Raw genomic sequence first — 22475 nt, forward strand, 5'->3', positions numbered from 1 at the left:
TGTCCCCATCACAGGAGCCATTTTACCGGAGACATTTAACGCTGCTCTATGGAACTGATCTTCGGAAACATGGCGGAGCCGGCCAAACACCGAGGACACAATATTCAAAGCGTGTCACCCAGGAGACTCAGCACATGTATGTCCCCTAGGTGTGAGGGATAATAATTACATGTATGTGACATCCTCTGAGTGTGAGGGATAATAATTACATGTATGTGACGTCCTCTGTGTGTGAGGGATAATAATTACATGTATGTGACGTCCCCTGTGTGAGGGATAATAATTACATGTATGTGACGTCCCCTGTGTGTGAGGAATAATAATTCCATGTATGTGACATCCTCTGAGTGTGAGGGATAATAATTACATGTATGTGACGTCCTCTGAGTGTGAGGGATAATAATTACATGTATGTGACGTCCCCTGTGTGTGAGGGATAATAATTACATGTGTGTGACATCCTCTGTGTGAGGGATAATAATTACATGTATGTGACGTCCCCTGTGTGTGAGGGATAATAATTACATGTATGTGACGTCCTCTGTGTGTGAGGGATAATAATTACATGTATGTGACGTCCCCTGTGTGAGGGATATTAATTACATGTATGTGACGTCCCCTGTGTGCGAGGGAAAATAATTACATGTATGTGACGTCCCCTGTGTGTGAGGGATAATAATTACATGTATGTGACATCCTCTGAGTGTGAGGGATAATAATTACATGTATGTGACGTCCTCTGAGTGTGAGGGATAATAATTACATGTATGTGACGTCCCCTGTGTGTGAGGGATAATAATTACATGTATGTGACGTCCCCTGTGTGTGAGGGATAATAATTACATGTATGTGACATCCTCTGAGTGCGAGGGATAATAATTACATGTATGTGACGTCCCCTGTGTGTGAGGGATAATAATTACATGTATGTGACGTCCCCTGTGTGTGAGGGATAATAATTACATGTATTTGACGTCCCCTGTGTGAGGGATAATAATTACATGTATGTGACGTCCCCTGTGTGAGGGATAATAATTACATGTATGTGATGTCCTCTGTGTGTGAGGGATATTAATTACATGTATGTGACGTCCCCTGTGTGCGAGGGAAAATAATTACATGTATGTGACATCCCCTGTGTGTGAGGGATAATAATTACATGTATGTGACGTCCTCTGTGTGTGAGGGATAATAATTACATGTATGTGACGTCCCCTGTGTGTGAGGGATAATAATTACATGTATGTGACGTCCTCTGTGTGTGAGGGATAATAATTACATGTATGTGACGTCCCCTGTGTGTGAGGGATAATAATTACATGTATGTGACGTCCTCTGTGTGTGAGGGATAATAATTACATGTATGTGACGTCCCCTGTGTGCGAGGGATAATAATTACATGTATGTGACGTCCCCTGTGTGTGAGGGATAATAATTACATGTATGTGACGTCCTCTGAGTGTGAGGGATAATAATTACATGTATGTGACATCCTCTGAGTGTGAGGGATAATAATTACATGTATGTGACGTCCCCTGTGTGTGAGGGATAATAATTACATGTATGTGACGTCCCCTGTGTGTGAGGGATAATAATTACATGTATGTGATGTCCACTGTGTGTGAGGGATAATAATTACATGTATGTGACGTCCCCTGTGTGAGGGATAATAATTACATGTATGTGACGTCCCCTGTGTGAGGGATAATAATTACATGTATGTGACGTCCCCTGTGTGAGGGATAATAATTACATGTATGTGATGTCCTCTGTGTGTGAGGGATATTAATTACATGTATGTGACGTCCCCTGTGTGCGAGGGATAATAATTACATGTATGTGACGTCCCCTGTGTGTGAGGGATAATAATTACATGTATGTGACGTCCCGTGTGTGAGGGATAATAATTACATGTATGTGACGTCCCCTGTGTGAGGGATAATAATTACATGTATGTGACGTCCCCTGTGTGAGGGATAATAATTACATGTATGTGACGTCCCCTGTGTGAGGGATAATAATTACATGTATGTGATGTCCTCTGTGTGAGGGATGTTAATTACATGTATGTGACGTCCCCTGTGCGAGGGATAATAATTACATGTATGTGACGTCCCCTGTGTGTGAGGGATAATAATTACATGTATGTGACGTCCTCTGTGTGTGAGGGATAATAATTACATGTATGTGACGTCCTCTGAGTGTGAGGGATAATAATTCCATGTATGTGACGTCCCCTGTGTGTGAGGAATAATAGTTACATGTATGTGACGTCCTCTGTGTGAGGGATAATAATTACATGTATGTGACGTCCTCTGTGTGAGGGATAATAATTACATGTATGTGACGTCCTCTGAGTGAGGGATAATAATTACATGTATGTGACGTCCCCTGTGTGTGAGGAATAATAGTTACATGTATGTGACGTCCTCTGTGTGAGGGATAATAATTACATGTATGTGACGTCCTCTGTGTGAGGGATAATAATTACATGTATGTGACATCCTCTGAGTGTGAGGGATAATAATTCCATGTATGTGACGTCCCCTGTGTGTGAGGGATAATAATTCCATGTATGTCCCCGTCTTACAGCCGAGCAGGAGAGACAGAAACTCCCAATAGAATAAATGGTTTTCTTAAAAACAAATAGCACATGTAAGATATGCACATACGTGTGATCCAGTATAAATCTCACAGAACATTTATCAACCCGTCCACGCATTTCTCTTCCAAAGGTTCTCAAGCAAAACGCATGGGAGCTGCCATAGGAATAGGTCAGCTCATTAACATAAGAGATGAGCAGATCTCACAGTAAAACATAACAATATGAGGTAGAAATCCGTAAAATCGTCATTGTAACCAGGTAAATCATAATCTTTGTTCTGACACACTAGACCATGCGGACAAAATAAGAAGTATATTATTATTGTTTATTTATACTTCTACAGTAATGATTGTGTAAGTGCTCCATACATTATAAAGATATTTCCATTACTATGTACATTAAAATTTGTTTCCATTAAGTCACATCTTCAACGTTACAGTTTCCAATAATGTATTGGTCACACTACATAATTAGTGAAACATGCAAAAAATGTTAAGGAGACAAATTATTTTAGATATAGTTTTATTTCTATGTTTGTTAAGGACCGTAAAATAATAGAGAAAACATTGGAGAATACTCACGTTGGACCCTGTGTTATATACTTAATAAAACACTATTTATTTAGTCTGAGCCCTTTGATCTCTAGTAATACGCCATTGTCTCTCTCCTGGAAGGCCTCTTTCTCCCGGCCATTACCTCACACTCCTAATGCCCTAATTCTACTAACGTGTCTCCATAGACTCCTTTCTCTGGCATTAAGGATGATTTTGTACTGTGTATCGCCCCTATAACGGGTGTTTTCTCTGCCCTCTGGTAATTCAGCCCCTAAACTCCACTCTTGGGATGCAGTGCTCGTGTATCTACATTGACTGGGTTTCTCTATGTGGGTTCTTTCAGCCCGTCCACCACCTGCTGGGTATACGCAGATGGGGTCACATCTGCTTTACTTACAGCGCTCTCCCCCTCCCTGGGATCTCCCATTTAGGGCTGTGCGATACGGGCGACCGCCCCGTGCACAGCACTGAAGCGAGGGCAGTTTATGAATATTTTCGGTTCATTTGGTTAAAATTGAGGGCTTGGAAGGCGGCATTTTTCTTTCTCGCCCCAGGGGCTAAGATGTTAAGTTACGGCTGAGGTTGTGGGTGACGTCTTCCGGTCACTCACTGTTTTCTTCCTGCAGTTTCTCTTCTTCCTTTTTACTAGTTTCTCGTTGCTATATGTGAGTTGGGGCTCCTCCATCAGAACCTGTCTACCTGTAACCGCGGCTGGTTTTCAGAGGGGTCAAACCAAGATTAGACACCAGGTAACAAAGTCAGGATTTATAGGAATGATCTAAGCAGTGACTCCATATAGATAACTAACTGCAGTCCACCTATAGGCGCAGCTCTGTGATTGGCTCCTGTCCACAATGTCTAGTTCCACGGACACAGAGTTTGTCTTGGTGAAGAGGAAGGATTTAGAGCGCCTGACCACTGAAGTAATGCAGATGAGAGACTTTCTGCCGCAGATCCTGAATCAGGAGCTGGTGGAGAGCGTGCAGAGACTGGAAGCCGCTGAGATTGGTGAGTCAGCGTCTGTATAACGTGGTCAACTGTTATATCCACATTGTCAGGCCTTCCAACATGTCTCATTTCATCCATAATGCTGCTCCCGTGCTTCTACTAATAACCCAATGACACCTGGGCTGTAGATATTCATTGGTGACAGAACTGCTTTAGACAGTCAGCCCTGTGTGTCATTGTATTTAGTTGCCCATCATGTTCTGTTTATCACTTGCCGCTTAATGTTTTTTGCCCCAGCATTGGAAACAAAGGAGCTGGACTGTGCACATGTCAGTGCTCGCTTAGAAGTGTCTCAGGGGGAATATCTGCGGGCAAATGAAGTGAGTATATATTGTGATTCAGCACATCCTATGTATCCTGTCAGTCCCCCCCCCCATCCCGCAGCCTTCTTCTATTCAGCTCAACAGTCCCCTCCACAGCTCTCTCCTTCTATTCAGCCTGTCAGTTGGAGTGACACTGAGTGCAGCGTTACATGGGGACCAGTTGGAGTGACACTGAGTGCAGTGTTATATTGGGGATCAGTTGGAGTGACACTGAGTTCTGTGTTACATGGCGAGCAGTTGGAGTGACACTGAATGCAGCTTTACATGGGGAGCGGTTGGAGTGACACTGAGTGCAGCGTTATATTGGGGAGCAGTTGGAGTTACACTGAGTGCAGCGTTATATTGGGGAGCAGTTGGAGTTACACTGAGTGCAGCGTTACATGGGGACCAGTTGGAGTGACACTGAATGCAGCTTTACATGGGGAGCAGTTGGAGTGACACTGAGTGCAGCGTTATATTGGGGAGCAGTTGGAGTGACACTGAATGCAGCTTTACATGGGGAGCAGTTGGAGTTACACTGAGTGCAGCGTTACATGGGGATCAGTTGGAGTTACACTGAGTGCAGCGTTACATGGGGACCAGTTGGATTGACACTGAGTGCAGTGTTATATTGGGGAGCAGTTGGCGTGACACTGAGTGCAGCATTACATGGGGAGCAGTTGGAGTGACACTGAGTTCTGAGTTACATGGGGAGCAGTTGGAGTGACACTGAATGCAGCATTACATGGGGAGCAGTTGGAGTGACACTGAGTGCAGCGTTATATTGGGGAGCAGTTGGAGTGACACTGAGTGCAGCGTTATGTGGGAGAATGGATACGTTATGATGGGCGCTGTTGTCCGATGGATGATCGTAGTAATTTATAGATTGCTGTTTCATATTTGTAGGAGAACCAGGCTCTTCTTGTTCAGGTGACCTCTCTCCAGGAGCAATCTGTCCAGCAGGCCGAGTACTGTACACATATGGGGTCTGCACTCTGCTCGTTACTCTGGGGTCTCTCTACTAATGAGGGAATTGTTAACAGTATTCTGGGAATGGTGAGTAATGACAGACTGGGGGGGGCACAGGGGGAGGGGTGGTAGTGTCCTGGGCACAGCAGCTGTCACTTCTGCCATCCTAATACCAGTGCTGGACTATCGATACTAGGAATACCAGCATGTAGTCTGAGAGCCCCTTTCTGGCTAGGCCATTGGACGTCGCACCTCTTACATCCATATATTGCGATTAGCAGAGGCGGTCATGGGCATTAACGTGCACAATACACTGATTGCGTGCAGACACAAAGGCTCCTTTGAGATACGTCTTACTTTGAGTTTCATGGACTTTTATGAGACATACATTTTGCACCTACATAAAGCCGGGAGTTGGAGAAGATGATTGTTACATCTTTGCTTCGGACGTATGTATACACTAGATTTAACATTGCACATGTCTTCACATGTGCAACTCGTGGAACTATAAGCATGTAGGAGCATCATTACATTCCACAAAACTGGGCGCACCAGAACACATGTTCCATACTTAGCAAGGATCGCCCCAGCTTTTCCCAATTCAATTCCCTGCAAACCCATGATCTTTGCCAGGAATCTATTTGCTGTTTATTATGTTACCTACAGAGGTTGATATTACTGTATTTCTACACATATATGGGCAGTAGAGCAACTGCCAAGTTCTGTTTTGTGACCGTCAGTCTGTTTAATGAGCCTGTAAAATGTGTCTGGAAAAGGGAAAAGATTAAGGAAGTTATTTATTGTAAACAGTAGGACAACAAGCCGATCACAGAGCACAGAAACAAGATATGTCATAGATAATAGATAACAGAGACGCCAGTGGAAGTGAATCATATGCGTCATCTGCCCGTTGTTGGGGAATTGCAGAGGTGGTGGCGGGGTGCATGCAGACGATTCCTTATAATTTCCCTCTTATCCTGCAAGGGAACGTTAGATACCCTCTGCTGGAGAGTATCTAAGGAAACAAGTTAGGCAGGAGCTTTAGTTAGCAAAATTGACCCTTTCTGTCTGTTATGTCCAATACAAGAGGAATTAGAGTCAGTTCATAGCGGATAAATAGAAGCATTTATGCAGTGTGTAGAAAAACAGCAAAAAGTTATTGAATGGAGACGCAGTATCATAAAGTCTGTACATACTGAACGTGTTTCAGGGCCAGAGCGGTTTGTGCATTAATTCCTTTATCTCCCAGGATAAGGCTCCTGAATTCTTCAACTTGGCCTCTCATACGGTCGTCAGCTTTGTGGAATCTCTGGCTGGGGAACAGCCGCAGGATGATGACACTGAAGAAAGTCGCTTTGTTCTTGGTCTGGCTGGTACTATAACTAGTAAGTAAAGGGGCATTCTGGGAAATAGAGCATTATAGGAGGATCTGTGAGCTCAGTGAGGAAACACTAAATGGACATAACAAAATATATTCAGCGTCCGGCCTGATAACAGCAATGACTGCTCATCGTAGTGCAAGGAGAAATCCTGCAACTCCTTATTGGAAATACACTGGAGAAACGGTCCCTATTATTGTAATATAAAAGGAATGGTGTTGAGTATCCGCGCTTCTTATAAGGAAATCTGCATTGCCTGCCAAAAAAAGGTGAAGTGGAAGAGGAGGGGGTCCCACCCTCTGAACTTGAAATAACCAAACTAAACTGTCTAAAACTATAATGCAAAAAAGAGAGAAACTGGACAACAATCTAACAATGCATATGTATTAGTGAGCAATAAAACAGCAACATGCTATATTTCAATACACCATGAATGTAGTACGTAATAAAGACAAAGCAATCATGAAGATAAAAGAATACATAGTGTACAGAATGCCAGCAGAGTCCTTATTACTGTACAATATGGCAGTAGTAATCCACAGCGACAGAGATAATGTATCCTCCCAAGAAATCTATATAAGATATTCATGTTTCCTATGCATAGGTGTGGAAAACCATGACTTGTTTAGTGGGCATAATATTATATTTCTGCTATGTTCCAACAGAGAGATAGCCTTGTTATAGAACTTGTTACTAGAAGTGGAACAGATAAAACTGATTTGCATATCAGCAAACCTCTGGCCATGAGGTCTCAAAAGAGGGTGGTTTGGGTAAAGAAGATAATGTTTAAAAGTAAGGAAATCATTTTAGAAATGGTAAGTTTTTATGGGTCAGTCTGCTACTGAGAAACTATCCACTTTCTAGCCTTTCTGCCCCCAGGCAGCAGATTACATGAAATGGAAGTGAATGTAAGTTTTCTGTCTCTGTTTTTCTTCCTGTGTTATTTTAAGAAAACTGTTTGGTATTTATATTTCTGTATTTTAGTTTATTTATCATAGCGGATAAATAGATAAATTTATATACAATAAGCATCGGGACTTTTTGTCATATTAAACTCCATTTTTATAACATTCTGTCTTTGTGTTCTTAAAGAATTTTTATAACGCTAAATTTATACAGGGTATTGTTTGGTTTACAGTACCTATTTACTGTTTAAATTGAGTTGTGATTGCAGTTTGGGATAAGTCTGAGAGTAAACTGAAGACTTCCTCAGAATGTTTAGTAGTTAGTGTATGATATAACGCTTGTCCAAGTGGGTTTAGTCATAACATAGCTGTGACAAAACAAGGGATCCCAGCCACTGGCATCAAGAACTAAGAATCTGTCATGGTTCTCAAACACCAGGTACCCCTATGTTCCTCAAGATGTTACCCTGGTATATAACTTGGACCAGCTGTGATGTTTCTCATTAAATGTGTAAGATTGAAGAACTTTGTGTTATTTAACCCTCTGTAATGTTTAGAATAACTACATTGATTGTGTGTTTTAAGGGCATGCTGGAATCAGTAGTGCTGCTACCCACAACCTCTCTCATTTTTGTTGACATATCTCTGGGTTGGGGGAATCACCCACAGGGAGGATCCAGAGGGGGTTTCTAATAACAGACAGTAGCTTGCAGAAACAATGTGAGTGTGAGCTGACTGCAGACTAAGGGGTTCGCTCTCGTCCAGCTGCAAAGCACCAGACTGTCCCAACGCCTGTGACTGTGGTACGGCATGCGCCCACCAAAAGCAGGGAGACGTGGATCAAGGTGCTTCGTTGCTGAGGTAAGAGATCCAGAATATAGTGTCAGAGGAAATTGCTACATTCATCCTTCCTGCAACAGAAACTCGCAGCTCTATCTCTGGTAAGGCTCCTCCCTTTCATAATACTAGGTTAGCCCTGCCTACATGTCAATAGTGCAACAGTGCAGCCATCAAGAGAGAGTCTGTAGCGCAGAAATCTTGTGCTGAGGTGTCTTTTTCTTTTTAGCTCACCCAAGTAAATTTTATATTGTTTTGTCTTGACATAATAGTTTTTTTTGTAGCATATTGAAAAATCTGAAAATATTGACTTCCATAATTAATTACAAGTTTACTTTTACATACTTCAATCCAAGAAAATTTCCTTGAAATGTATTTGTCTAATTCTGCTAAGTGCAGAAATATCTGTCCTATTAATAAAAATGGAGCTATAGGGACAGAAACAGGAGTGTATTTTTATTTGTTCACATATCCACCTGTCACAGCAAGTTTCACCTAAGCATGTGCGATGTGTGACACTCTTAGTAACGCTTCAATCATGCCAAAATACAGCCAAAAACCTAAAGAAATCGGAGATACTGTAAACCAACCAATTCCCTGCATAAATGTAAGAACCAAGCCTATTTGATATGTGAATTATTTAAGAACACAAAAACAGAATGTTCTTAAGTAGAATTTAATATTACAAAAGAAGTTACAATGCCTATTTAATAAAATATTATAACAGATTGGCATAAGACAGCAATAATAACAGAAATGGTCATAGAACACTCACATAATTCTGCCCTCTGAGGAAGTCTAGGACAATTCATAAGTAAAAAGAGTAAGTAAAAAGGGAGAACTGACCAATTTCTAACATAATTTTAGAACATTTAAACAGTCTCTCTAGCTCACCCTTGTGTGTATGCGTATGTCTGCTAATCTGTTTTATAATATAGTAAAAAGGTCACAGATGAAAAAAACAAAACACTGACAGACAACAGTAAAAGCTTATAGCTCGTTTGTGTGGAGATAGGGACCGATGCACAGATCCGGAAATATTGATAGGGAGAAAAAGAATAATCTTATCCTAGAAATCCCTATTATGATATAAACGTCCTCAGCATTCAGAAGTCGCTTTTCCTTACAGTCCGGATATAATTCAGCTAAAGCGCCAAGAGTGGGATCCTTGTCACTGCGCCAGATAGCATCAGAGTAAATTCCCGTGCTGGCTTGTAGCTCGTGTTGTCGCGTCTGATACGTGGAAGTGAACCACTGACCCGCAGAGGAACAGTGGCTGATATTATTATTATTAATTTTTATTTATAGGGCGCCACTAGGTATCACGTAGCGCCGTACAGGGACAAACAAAATTACAATACAAAGGTGAGACAGCACAATACAGTAAACAAAATGCACAGTAACTCAGCTCAAAGCACAGCTAGAGGGGCGGGGGAGGGGAGAGGGGAAGGTCCCGCATACGGCGGAGCCCAAGAGGGAGGGCACGGATGACAGGGAAACCCCCAGAGTGGAGAAGAGGGAGCAAGAGGGAACGGGGAGAAGAAGGTCCTAGAGGAGGAGGGCAAGGTAGCTGGAGAGCAGAGTTAAAAGTGGTGAAGACAGGAGGAGAGATGACCCTGCTCAAAGGAGCGTACAATCTAAGGGGTGGGGTAGACAGACAGAGAGACACGAGGGAGGGAGAGAAGGAGGATAAGGGAAAGGGAATGAAGGGGAAGAGGCAGAAGATCAGGTAGGAAGTTAAGTGGGAGACTGGAAGGCTTTAAGAAAAAGGTGGGTTTTTAGAGCCCGTTCGAAACTGGACAGATTAGGGCAGGTTCTAATAGAGGGAGGGAGCTTGTTCCAGTGGAGGGGGGAAGCGCGGGCGAAGTCTTGGATACGCGCATGGGAGGAGGTGATCAGGGGGGAAGAGAGGCAACGGTCATTGGCTGATCGGAGAGGGCGGGATGGAGCATGAATAGAGAGGATGGTGGAGATGTAGGGTGCAGTGGAGTTGGCGAGGGCCTTGTATGTAAGAGAGAGAAGCTTGAAGAGGATTCAAGCAGGATTTCGCGAGAGAGAGAATGTGGGGGCCGAAGGAGAGAGAGGAGTCATGGATGACACTGAGGCAGCGAAGTTGGGGGACAGGGGAGATAGAGGTGTTGTCGACAGTGATAGCGAGGACAGAAGGGGGCGAGGTGTGCGAGGGAGGAAAGACTATGAGTTCTGTTTTGGCGAGGTTAAGTTTGAGGAATCGAGAGGACATCCAGGAGGAGATGACAGAGAGGCAGGCGGACACCCTAGAGAGGAGGGAGGGAGAGAGATCAGGAGAGGAGAGGTAAAGTTGAGTGTCGTCAGCGTAGAGGTGGTAGTTGAGGCCATAGGAGCTGATGAGTTCACCCAGGGAAGAGGTGTATAGAGAGAAGAGTAAGGGTCCCAGGACAGAGCCCTGAGGGACCCCGACTGGAAGGGAGGACGAGGGGGAGAGAGATCCAGAGTGGTTAAAAATAGTTCAAAGTAGTTCAACCAACGCGTTTCATCCGAAATATGGACTTTCTCAAGGAAGGTATATAATACTGACCACTATGAACATACCAACTTTAGACCAAAAAGTAATTTTTATCCGAATTTTACAAAAGGCTCATCAATTGAAACTTTTCAACGATTAGTGGAAAAGAACCTAGAGAATCTCCCGAAAAAAATGAAAATGAAACACAATATGTCTTAAGAAGAACTATTAGCTGTAAAACAACTGAAGGAGGATAAGGACATCATCATTAAACCGGCCGTTAAGGGAGGGGGAATTCTCATCATGGACAAAGGAAAATATACGGAGGAACTGGAACGACAATTAGCGGACACAGGTACTTATCAACAATTACCTAAAGATCCGACAATCCATTATCAGAATGAATTGTATGATTGATTGGAAGAAGGTTTAAACATTGGCATTCTTTCAAAAAAAAGAATTTGATTACCTTCACATTGAAAATCCAAAAATTCCGGTGATTTATCACCTTCCGAAGATCCACAAAGATATAAATAATCCTCCAGGCCGACCGATTATATCCGGAATTAACTCCATCACATCAAACCTTTCTGGGTACGTGGACTTTTATTTACAGAGATTGGTTTCTCAAGAAGTTTTTTTACAAGATACTACATCTATTCTTCAGATCCTGAGCAATATGGAATGGAAAGATACTTACATTCTGGGTACATGTGATGTAAAATCTCTTTACACCTGTATCCGCCATGCGGACGGCTGTTCGCACTCGTACTTATGTAATAACACGGATTTGAAGAATGAGCAAATTAATTTCATCATGAGTGCCATTGAATATATACTTCAACACAATTATTTTTGGTATAATGATAAATTTTACAATCAAATTTCAGGTATGGCTATGGGGACTCACTTTGCCCCAATCTACGCCAATTTGTTTGTAGCCAAATGGGAGGACGATTTTATATGGACCAACAATCCCTTCGCTCAAAATTTAATACAATGGTGGAGGTATATAGATGATATATTCTTTGTGTGGCATGGAAGTCATGAAGTCCTCCAGCAATTCCTTAAATATATCAATAGTAATACACTTAATATGGAATTTCTAGCTGAAGTTAGTACCCATCAAGTAAATTTTTGGGATTTGAACATCTATATTGAGGACAACTCTATCAAGACTAAAAATTACACAAAGGAAGTTGACACTAACAACTATCTGTTAGCCTTTAGTAATCACCATAAAAGCTGGATACGCAATATACCAACAGGAGAATTTAAGAGATTAAGAAGAAATTTGACTAATTAAGATATTTTTGAAACAAAGTGAACTGAGACTAAAGTTTCTAGAAAGGAACTATGATGAGAAATCAGTAAATTCAGCTATGGAGAAGGTGAGACAATTAGAAAGAACAAATATTCTCACGTATAATAAGAACATAAAAGTCGGTGAAACAACTGTCCCGGAAGTTTCTTTTATAACTCAATTCAATATTAACACCAGAGCAGTAGGAAACATTATCCAAAAATATTGGCATATTTTAAAATTTGATGAAGATGCAAAGGGTTTTCTGTCTGACAAACTGAAATTTATCTATAAGAAAGCTAAGAATCTGCAGAACATACTTACAAGAAGCTTCATTCCATTTACTATGACAGAATCTAATAGAAAGGTCACATGGATTTCATTATTGTTTGAACTGCAAGGCATGTAAAAGTTGTAATGCAATTCAAACTCAAGCTATTACCCATTTTAACTCTAGGTTTTATGGGAAAACCTATATTAAACAAGCCATTAGCTGCAACACCGAAGGAGTTATTTACATGTTGGAGTGCACCTGTGGCCTCCAATATATAGGCAGAACGCAACGTACCTGTCACACGCCGGACTCCCGCTGTCTCCCCGGGAGCCGGCGCTTGTCCCCGCTGATTCCGGAGGCCTCCTCCACCAGGATCCCTCCTGTTAAGCAAAACTCACCTGGTTCCACGCCGCTGCCACCGTCCAGCGCTGTCTGTTCCTTTCTTCCGTTCGGCGCTCAGTGTTCTGCGCATACGCAGAGCTGTCTAGCCCTTTTCTGTGCTCTCACTGCCCTCTATTGGCTGCCTAATAGGAACTGCACTATATCTAACCGCTATGAACAGAACTCAATGCTGGTTCTTTCAGTCAGTCCCTGACTCTAGTATTGGATACAGCTCCCGTGTTTTTGCTCCTCTCCGTGTTTCCAAGCCGCTATCCCTCCGGGAACACCACCTCTAGGTGGCTACGCTACCGAAGCTCCGTTCAGCACCCCCAAGTGGCAACTATATTCCACTTCTGCAAACCAACTTCCGAATATCTACGTTGCAGTACCTTCCTGCTATTTCCACTCCCAAGTGGCAACGTCGCTGAACATTACTGGCATCATCAATATCAAGTGGCAAGTTTATTCCTAATTGATTCTACGCTCTATTGTGGTTCACTGGGAACTTCCTTAGGGGACCGCGACCTGCAAGTGGAAGCCGCAAAAGCCCATATTCCCTTGCGGGAATCACTGGTGAACACCTTTCACTTGTTAGACTCCGCGCCCCTAGCGAGAGTAACGCCAATCCCGGCTGAACTACTAGGATCCGGTTTTAACCCTACTGGTACGTGACAGTACCCTGAAAATAAGAATAGCGGAACATTTTTATAACATTAAAAGAGGACTCAAAACTCACAGTGTTTCTAATTATTTTATTAATAATTCACAATGTAATCCCAAACAACTCAAATTTTTAGGTATACAACATGTTAAAAAATTCTGGAGAGGTGGCAATTATCTAGAAAATATTTCACGTCTGGAAACCAAATGGATATATATGATGAAAACCCTTATGCCACATGATTTGAACAGCGGTTTTGATTTAGGCTCATTTGTAAGTATATAATTCCCCCCCCCCCCCTTTATCTGTATACTGTTTTTATTTCAGTCAGTTTCCTTATGTTTTTAATTTTTTAACATTTTTTTTTACATATTTTTATCTATTTTTATGATATTTTTATGTTATTTTTCTTCATAAAGAATTTATCCAATCAGGAGGAAGAAAGACCTATAACAGCCCTTCTGCTTCTGTCTAACATATCCTTGAAAAAGTCCATATTTCGGATGAAACGCGTTGGCTGAACTACTTTGAACTATTTTGAACCACATCAGCCACTGTTCCTCTGCGGGTCAGTGGTTCAATTCCGCATATCAGACGCGGCAACACGAGCTACAAGCCAGCACGGGAATTTACTCTGATGCTGTCTGGTGCAGTACACCGGCAGGTCAGTGACAAGGAACCCACTCTTGGCGCTTTAGTTGAATTATATCCGGACTGTAAGGAAAAGCGACTTCTGAATGCTGAGGACGTTTATATCATAATAGGGATTTCTAGTGTAAGATTATTATTTTTCTCCCTATCGATATTTCCGGATCTGTGCCTCGGTCCCTATCTCCACACAAACGAGCTATAAACATTTACTGTTGTCTGTCAGTTTTTTGTTTTTTTCATCTGCGCCCTTTTTACTATATTATATTACCATTTTTATAATAGGAGCTGCATTTTTGATGAGCGCTTTCCTTATATTATATTGAATGCTAATCTGTTTTACCAAAGTAATTACGGTTGGGATTCTGTAATCAAGTTATTTTTCTTCTGGGACATAATAGATATATAATATTACATCCAATAAACTGAATATGATTTTTCCCCGCATAGGCATAGTGAAAACAAATTGTTTATCTGAAGTCCTTGGGATGATACATTAATGATTCTGTATCATCCATATATATGGCTGGTATCTTTGGTTGACACATGTCATGTAACTGGTTTCACTAGTTACAAATATGTCCAGACATCTTCTCAAGTTTGGATTGTGGAAAGTATTTTTTTGATGAATCTTTTCTTGGAGGAAGCACAATACTGTGGGCACTGCATTTGGGTCGGGCCATAAAACATAACAGTATGTGACAGGATGATCTTATCATGAGATAAACAATCCAGCTGTGGGACTTACCCCAGAACTCTCAGTGGATCTCAGCATCCTTTAAACCCTGGTTTACTTACACCCCGGTACTTTACAAGTTACTAATATCTTTGGGAGGCATCAGTCCCACATTAATATATTATTTTGCTAATTCCTGAGTAGGCCATCATGACATCAGCGGAGACCTTTAATAATCACCAGAAGCTCATTAATGACTCTTACCACTAATAGATCTAATGTAACCTGGAAATAGCAGCTACTGTTAGATCCTTGTTGAAGCCCCTCCTAGTAGGAGGAATTCTCTGGAGACAATATACTGACATTATAAGGGCTTCTTCATTGTACAAACAGCATTAGTATTACACTGTGGATATAATTTACGCAGCACACACACTAAACACTGCAAAACGATGTGCGAAGAGGTGGAAAAATCTTTAGGAGGTGCTGTGTAGATAAGTCACATCAAAGCCCAAACTTTGAATCCCTTATCTCCCCTTGGAGGTACCATGGAGGTGCATCCAATGCCAGCCCCTGTCTCCCAACCTTGTTTTAGCAATCCTAGGAGCCGGGCACAGTCGCCACAAACTGTGCCTGTCCTCCACTGTGTGAGGAGGTATGGCAGCAGGTAAGTGTACCCTCACCCAGCACAGTGCTGGGTGAGGATGTCTTATACTTTCTGTTTTTCACTGAATATTTCACTATTTTATCTGTGTGTTTTTTTCCCATCTGTTAACATGTCAGATAGGGGAAAATCCATGCGGGTTAAGGCTGGGGTAACTTCTATGTTGAAATTCACCTGTGCCACCTGTAATGTTACTGTCCGAACAGTCAGGTTTCAGTCTCCTCCTCTTTTGAGCAGGTGTTACAATCTGCTACACCATCCTCCTCACATAAGCACAAGCGGGTGATGGCACTCCAGCAGGAAAATGAGTCGGGTTCTGACTGTTCTTCCCAGGAGGAGAGTGACTTAGCGATGGATTCTGACATGGTCACTCCTTCTGTGGTGGAAAAGGTTCATTCTGATCAGCAGAGTGTGGAGGAATTAATACGGGCTTTGTGTCAGTTACTTGGCATTCCTGAGGCGGCTGTCCCTGTTGCTGCGGAGCCTTCTCTTTTTGCACGGAAGATAAAGCAATCTTTGTCTTTTACTGCTTCTTGCCTATTGGTCCAGGTGTCTCGTTGGCTGCAGTCCTGTTATCTTTTTTCTCCTGAGGTTCTTGCAAAATGGGAGGTGCCTCCACATGCCTCCAGTTGCAAGGTTGGCCAAAGTGACTACTATCCCTTTTTCCCAACGCAGCCACTCTTAAGGAAGGTACAGAATGTAAGGTTGAAGCCTTGGCGTCGGCGTGGATCAACAAAGCTGTAGAACGCTGATCAAGACAGCTGTCTGAAGGTTTGTTGACAGGGAGACTTCCTTTGGTGGAGCAAATTCAGAGGGCTATGGATTTTTCAGGGGAGGCAGCCCTGGGCGCGGGACTGATGGTGGCATATATATGTCTCTCTGTGGTTTTGACTCGGACACTCTGGCTTAAGTCCTGGGGTGCTGATGTTGAGTCTAAAATGGCACTTGAGTCAATTCCCTCTACTGGGGGTATTTTGTTTGGCCCTCATCTTGACTCCATTATCAGTCAAGCAACGGGAGGAAAGAGCACTTTTCTTCCTGTTATGCTCACAAACAAAGGATGTCCAGGTTCCGGTCCTTTCAATCTTCAGGCAGGTCTTGCGGTCAATATTCCCTGGGCTAATTCTCCAGAGGTCAGTCGTCCGCCTCCTGGGGTCATCTGTAGTGTAGGCATCAGACCTGGTCTGATGCCTACACTAGGCAGCTAAGCCTGGAAACAAGCAGTCTGTGTGTTGGGTATTTTGCCCTTCCGCGGTCGCCAGTGGTAGTGGCCCGTTTTCTCTTATTCAGGGATTGGTGGTTTCAGTCTGCCAAGGATGTCTGGGTATGGGGAGTTATGGACGGGGGTACAAAATCGATCTGCTCAGTCATCCTCCCCTGTGGTTCTTTACTACAGGGCTTCCCGCATGTTCTCTAAAGCGACTGGCTCTGTGAGAGGCGATTCAATCCCTAATTTATTCGGGAGTAGTTATTCCAGTGCTGGATTCACAAAAAGTTTTGGGATTTTATTCCAACCTTTTCTTTTGCCAAAATCAGACCACTCTTTCAAACCCATTCTGAATCTGAAATCATTGAACACTCAGGTCAGGGTGCAAGATGAAGTCTTTGCGGTCAGTGATTCACAGCATGCAACAGGGGAAGTTAATGATGACTCTAGACATCAAGGATGCCTATCTGTATGTTCCCATCTGGAAGGGTCATCAATCCCTCCTCAGGTTTGTTGTTTAGTCAGAGCACTTCCAATTTCAGGCTCTTCCCTTTAGTCTGGCCATGGCCCAGCTGGTATTCACCAAGATCATGGCGGTCATGTTTGCTCTGTTGAGGTCCAAGGGGATTATAATCATCCCTTACCTGGACAATCTTCTCTTGAAGGCACATCTCCGAAGGTACTTCAGTCTAATATGCAAGTAGTGATCCCGTCTCTAGAATCCCACAGTTGGATTCTCAACTTCAAAAGTCCAAGTAGATCTCATCTCAGCGGATGATCTTTTTTGGGGGTTTTTTTATTCAACACCCGACAACAATGGGTGTTCTTACATCCGAACAATATTCTGGCCTTGCAGAAGATGGTGAGATCTCTGTTGGCGGCAAAACAGACCTCTGTGCATTTCGGCATGAGAGTTCTGGGCAAGATGGGATCAACTTTTCCTTCTCTGTCACCACCTCTGGGTCTCTCTCCCCCCCATCCACCCTTCCAGTCGGGGTCCCTCAGGGCTCTGTTCTGGGACCCTTACTCTTCTCTCTATACACCTCCTCCCTGGGTGAACTCATCAGCTCCTTCGGCTTCAGCTACCACCTTTACGCTGACGACACTCAACTATACCTCTCCTCTCCTGATCTCTCTCCCTCCCTCCTCTCTAGGGTGTCCGCTTGCCTCTCTGCCATCTCCTCCTGGATGTCCTCTCGATTCCTCAAACTTAACCTTGCCAAAACTGAGCTCATAGTTTTTCCTCCCTCTCATACCCCATCCCCTTCTGACCTCTCCATCACTGTCGACAACACCTCTATCTCCCCTGTCCCCCAACTTCGCTGCCTTGGTGTCATCCTCGACTCCTCTCTCTCCTTTGGCCCCCACATCCTCTCTCTTGCTAAATCCTGCCGCTTCCAGCTGCGCAACATCGCTCGCATCCGGCCCTTCCTCTCCCAAGATGCCACCAAATGCCTTATCTACTCTCTGATCATCTCCCGCCTGGACTACTGCAACCTCCTCCTCACTGGCCTCCCCCACTCTCATCTCGATCCCCTTCGATCCGTCCTTAACGCTGCAGCTAGGCTTATTTTCCTCTCTCGCCGCTCCTCTTTTGTCTCCCCCCTCTACCTAGCCCTTCACTGGCTCCCATTCCCCTTCAGAATCCTCTTTAAGCTCCTCACACTCGCCTACAAGGCCCTCGCCAACTCCACTGCGCCCTACATCTCCACCCTCCTCTCTATTCATGCTCTATCCCGCCCTCTCCGTTCTGCCTCTGACCGTTGCCTCTCTTCCCCCCTTATAACCTCCTCCCACGCGCGTATCCAAGACTTCGCCCGCGCTGCCCCCCTCCACTGGAACAAGCTCCCTCCCTCCATCAGAACTTCCCCTAATCTGTCCAGCTTCAAACGGGCCCTAAAAACCCACCTTTTTCTTAAAGCCTTTCTGTCTCCCACTTAACTTCCTACCTTATCTTCTGCCTCTGTCCCCCTACTCTCCCTCTCTCCCCTGCGTCTCTCTGTCTGTCCACCCCTCCCCTTAGATTGTACGCTCCTCTGAGCAGGGCCATCTCTCCTCCTGTTTCCACCACTTCTAACTCTGCTCTCCAGCTACTTAGCCCTCCTCCTCGAGGGTCCTCCACCCCACGTCCACTCTCGCTCCCTCCTCCCCCCTGGGGGTCTCCCTGTCTTCCGCGCCCTCCTTCTTGGGCCCCGTCATTTGCGGATCCTCCCTCCCCCTTCCCCGCCCTCTCTAGCTGTGCATTGAGCGTACTGAGTTGCTGTGTTTACTGTACTGTGCTGTCTCCCATTGTATTGTGATTTTGTTTGTCTCTGTACGGCGCTGCGGATGCCTTGTGGCGCCTTATAAATAAATATTAATAATAATAATAATAATAATAATAATAATAACTTTTGAGGCGGTCCAGTTTGCTCAGTTTTGTGCATGGGAGTTCTAGTTGGGACTTCTGTCGAAATGGAACAAATCACATCTGAATCTGTCTCCACATGTGCGTCAGTCGCTTCTTTGGTGGTTGCAGAAACAAAATCTGCAGGGGTCCTCCTTTCCCGATCTGGGATTTGACCTTGATCACAACGGATGCTAGCCTTCCGGATTGGGGGGCCGTCTGTTTTCATGCTTGCTTTCAGGGTCTATAGACTCTGAAGGAATCCAATCTTCCACTCAAAGTTTTGGAACTGCGGGCAGTGTTCCGTGCTTTAATAAGCGCACAACATTTGCTGCAGGGAAGGGCGGTGAAGATTCAGTCGGAGAATGCCACGGTGGTGGCATACCTCAATCACCTGGGCAGCACCTTAGCCTTGTGAGAGACGCACAAGATCTATCAGTGGGTCGAAGCTCACATTCCGGTGGTCATGGCCATCTTTATTTTGTGGGTGGAAAATTGGGAAGCCGATTATCTAAGCAGACACACTGCATCTGGGCGAATAGCCCCTCCATCCAGACGTATTTCGCCAGTTGGTGGACAGGTGGGGTCTAAAGGACGTTGACATGAAGGCGTCTCGGTTGAACCATAAGTTCCACCTCTACTGCTTCCAGGCAAGGGATCCTTTGGCTGTCTCAGTAGACGCCATGTCTGTTTCTTGGCGGTACTGCTTAGTGTACCTTTTCCCATCTGTAGCTATTCTTCCACATGTGTTAAAAAGGTAAAGCGAGACAGTGTTCCAGTCCTTCTAGTGGTGCCAAATTGGCCTTGGTGGGCCTGGTATACTGACTTGCTGTCCATGACAGGAGGTCGGTCAGGGCGTCTGCCGCTGCGCCCAAACCTATTAACTCAAGGACCCTTTTGTCATCTAGGTTTGGAACGTCTGGCTTTAGCTCCGTGGCTGGTGAATCCATGTTCTGGCGAGCTAAGGCTTTTTTCGTGTGTCTGTGGTGCAAACCATGCTTCGGGCTCGTAAACTGGGTTCAGCCAAACTTTACCATAGAGTCTGGAGAACATATATTGCTTGATGTGAAAAGAAGGGGTATCCTACCTCTTCTTTTCGATTGTCCAGGTTGCTTATGACCTTGCAGGATGGACTAGATGCAGGTTTGCGCCTTAGTTCTCTTAAGGGTCAGGTGTCGGCTCTTTCGGTCTTCTTTCATAGAAAACTCGCTGTGATGCCTGATGAGCAAACCTTCATTTACGGTGTGCTCCATGTGCAACCTCCATATGTTCCTTCAGTAGCACCATGGGATTTAAATTTGGTATTGAATGCTATACAGCATCCGTCTTTTGAACCCTTGAATACATATAGTGGATTTCAAATTTCTGTCATGCTAGACTGTCTTTCTTGTGGCCATCTCTACTGCAAGAAGAGTTTCAGAGCTTGCAACTTTGTCTTGCAAGTCTCCTCTTCCTGTTTTTCATGAGGATAGGGCAATTTTTCCGACCAAGCCTTCATTCCTCCTTAAAGTGTTGTCTAGTTTCACTTAAATCAAGAGCTTGTCATTCCTGCCCTGACTACGTCTTGGTCTTAGTGCTGTTTCTTCTGAGCATTCCTACCCATGATGCAACTTTGGGATGTCCCCAAAATGTCCCCAGTGTCCCTCAAAGGAGGATAGAGAAAATAGGATTTTTATATTTACATAAATTCCATTTCTCTCAGTCCATTGGGGGACTCCTGTTTTTTAATCTCTATCCCCTCTTTCTGTGGGCTGGTTAAACATAGACTGAGGCTAAAAAGAAAGTGGGGTATAGAGAGGGAGGAGCTAGGGCTTAGTTAACTGAAGATGTAAAGTTCCAGATCCCCCTGTCACTGCTCAAGACCCCAATGTCCCTAGTGTCCCCAAATGGACTAAACTGATTTTACTCAAGTATAAAAATCCTATTTTAGATCATGCTCTTGATGCTTCTTTCCATTTTCAAAATCCCTTTCTAGTGTCTGCCTTTGTTGACCCCTGAGCTGATGAAAATTGCTATCACAGCCCCTCTAGCTTCCTTTTATCAAATACCTACAAAGATTACCCACTTTCTGTTCTTAATTAACTGCCTATGTATAATCAGTCTTCATCTACTTTTGTGGTATTGCATGTTCATTTGGAAATTCAATGAGTGGAAACCGTAAAAATATCACTTCAAAGTCCATCCTTCTACCACTTTCGGGACATCCACGTATAAAGTTCCAATTTTCTGTTTTCCCTATAATACTTCCCTCTTTGGCCTTAGTTATGTCTGAAATTAATTATAAAACATGTAAAAGATTTTTTTTTGTCACAGCGTTGGTTGCTTCGAGGAGAGAACCACTTCACAGGGATAGCTATCAGAGACACACCACAACCGGCCAAGCTGCTTAGTCCTGACAGTTTAGTTCGTGAAGAACAAAGTTGAAGTCGATGGATTGGAAACGTAGAATTGTGAGGGATGAAACCGAAGTCAAAAGGCAAATAAAAACAAAACTCTTTGAAGCAACAGTAGAGAAGCAAATTTCCAACTTTGCTTGTGCAAAGAGTGGTAGGAGTAAGGGCCATATAAAGGCTGCATACAGCTGAGGTCTCTTAGTCCTAATTGACTTGGCCTTTAGCAAGGTGCTGAGTGCAGTAAGTGAAAAAGAATGTGTATTGATGGTCCACTGCAATGTGTCTACTGTAGATCGTATTGCGGCATATCCTCACATGTTGCATTTGTCAGTGTTGATGGTGCACTGCCATCTGTGTGTTGTCTGTAGCTGGTATTGTGGTGGATCCTCACAGTTATGCTGCGTACCTGCAACCTTCCCATCATTTTGCTATTTACTCTTGTGTTATCAGGCTTCTTCACATGATTCTTTGTAGCAGATTATGCATACATGTCCAGATGGTTCTGCTCATTCACCTTCTTGCATCCAGGAACTTGGAGCCTAAAACATTATTGAGGCCATCGATGACATCATTGGAGCAATCTGTTGAAGCTTAGTCATTTCAGTAGTACCTTTCTCGACAAGAGTTTCCCTGCTGTTTAGTTATTGCTCCTGACTAAACTATAATGAATTTACCTGGCACAGTTTAGCTCGGTTCTTAGCCTCCCTACTTTGTGCTTAGTGACCTTCTGAGCTCTTCTTGTGGGTCATGACTTGGGGTATGTTACAACAGACTACAAGTTTCAGTACCTGGTAAACGGGACAGGAGATAAGATCCTTTCTGTCTGTTCTATTGGAAC

At 43.7% G+C, this 22475-nt stretch overlaps 1 protein-coding gene across 8 annotated transcripts in view; it reads left to right on the forward strand.

Moving 5' to 3' along the window:
• The first annotated feature begins 27 nt into the window (after nucleotides 1-27).
• HSF2BP (heat shock transcription factor 2 binding protein) overlaps nucleotides 28-22475 on the forward strand; it is a 27014-nt gene continuing 4566 nt past the window's right edge. For 2 of the 8 annotated variants that reach the window (XM_075197552.1, XM_075197560.1), the window contains exons 1-6: nucleotides 2562-2863; nucleotides 3809-3908; nucleotides 3984-4167; nucleotides 4405-4487; nucleotides 5376-5525; nucleotides 6688-6823. In XM_075197552.1, coding sequence (XP_075053653.1) covers nucleotides 4014-4167; nucleotides 4405-4487; nucleotides 5376-5525; nucleotides 6688-6823 — 523 coding nt within the window. In that variant the 5' untranslated portion in view covers nucleotides 2562-2863; nucleotides 3809-3908; nucleotides 3984-4013. Of the gene's footprint in view, nucleotides 172-2561; nucleotides 2864-3785; nucleotides 3909-3983; nucleotides 4168-4404; nucleotides 4488-5375; nucleotides 5526-6687; nucleotides 6824-22475 lie in introns of those variants that run through there. The other 6 variants (XM_075197554.1, XM_075197553.1, XM_075197555.1 and 3 more) reach the window with 6 other exon arrangements.

This window comes from Mixophyes fleayi, chromosome 2 (assembly GCF_038048845.1).
Source record: "Mixophyes fleayi isolate aMixFle1 chromosome 2, aMixFle1.hap1, whole genome shotgun sequence".
NCBI classification, from domain to species: domain Eukaryota; kingdom Metazoa; phylum Chordata; class Amphibia; order Anura; family Limnodynastidae; genus Mixophyes; species Mixophyes fleayi.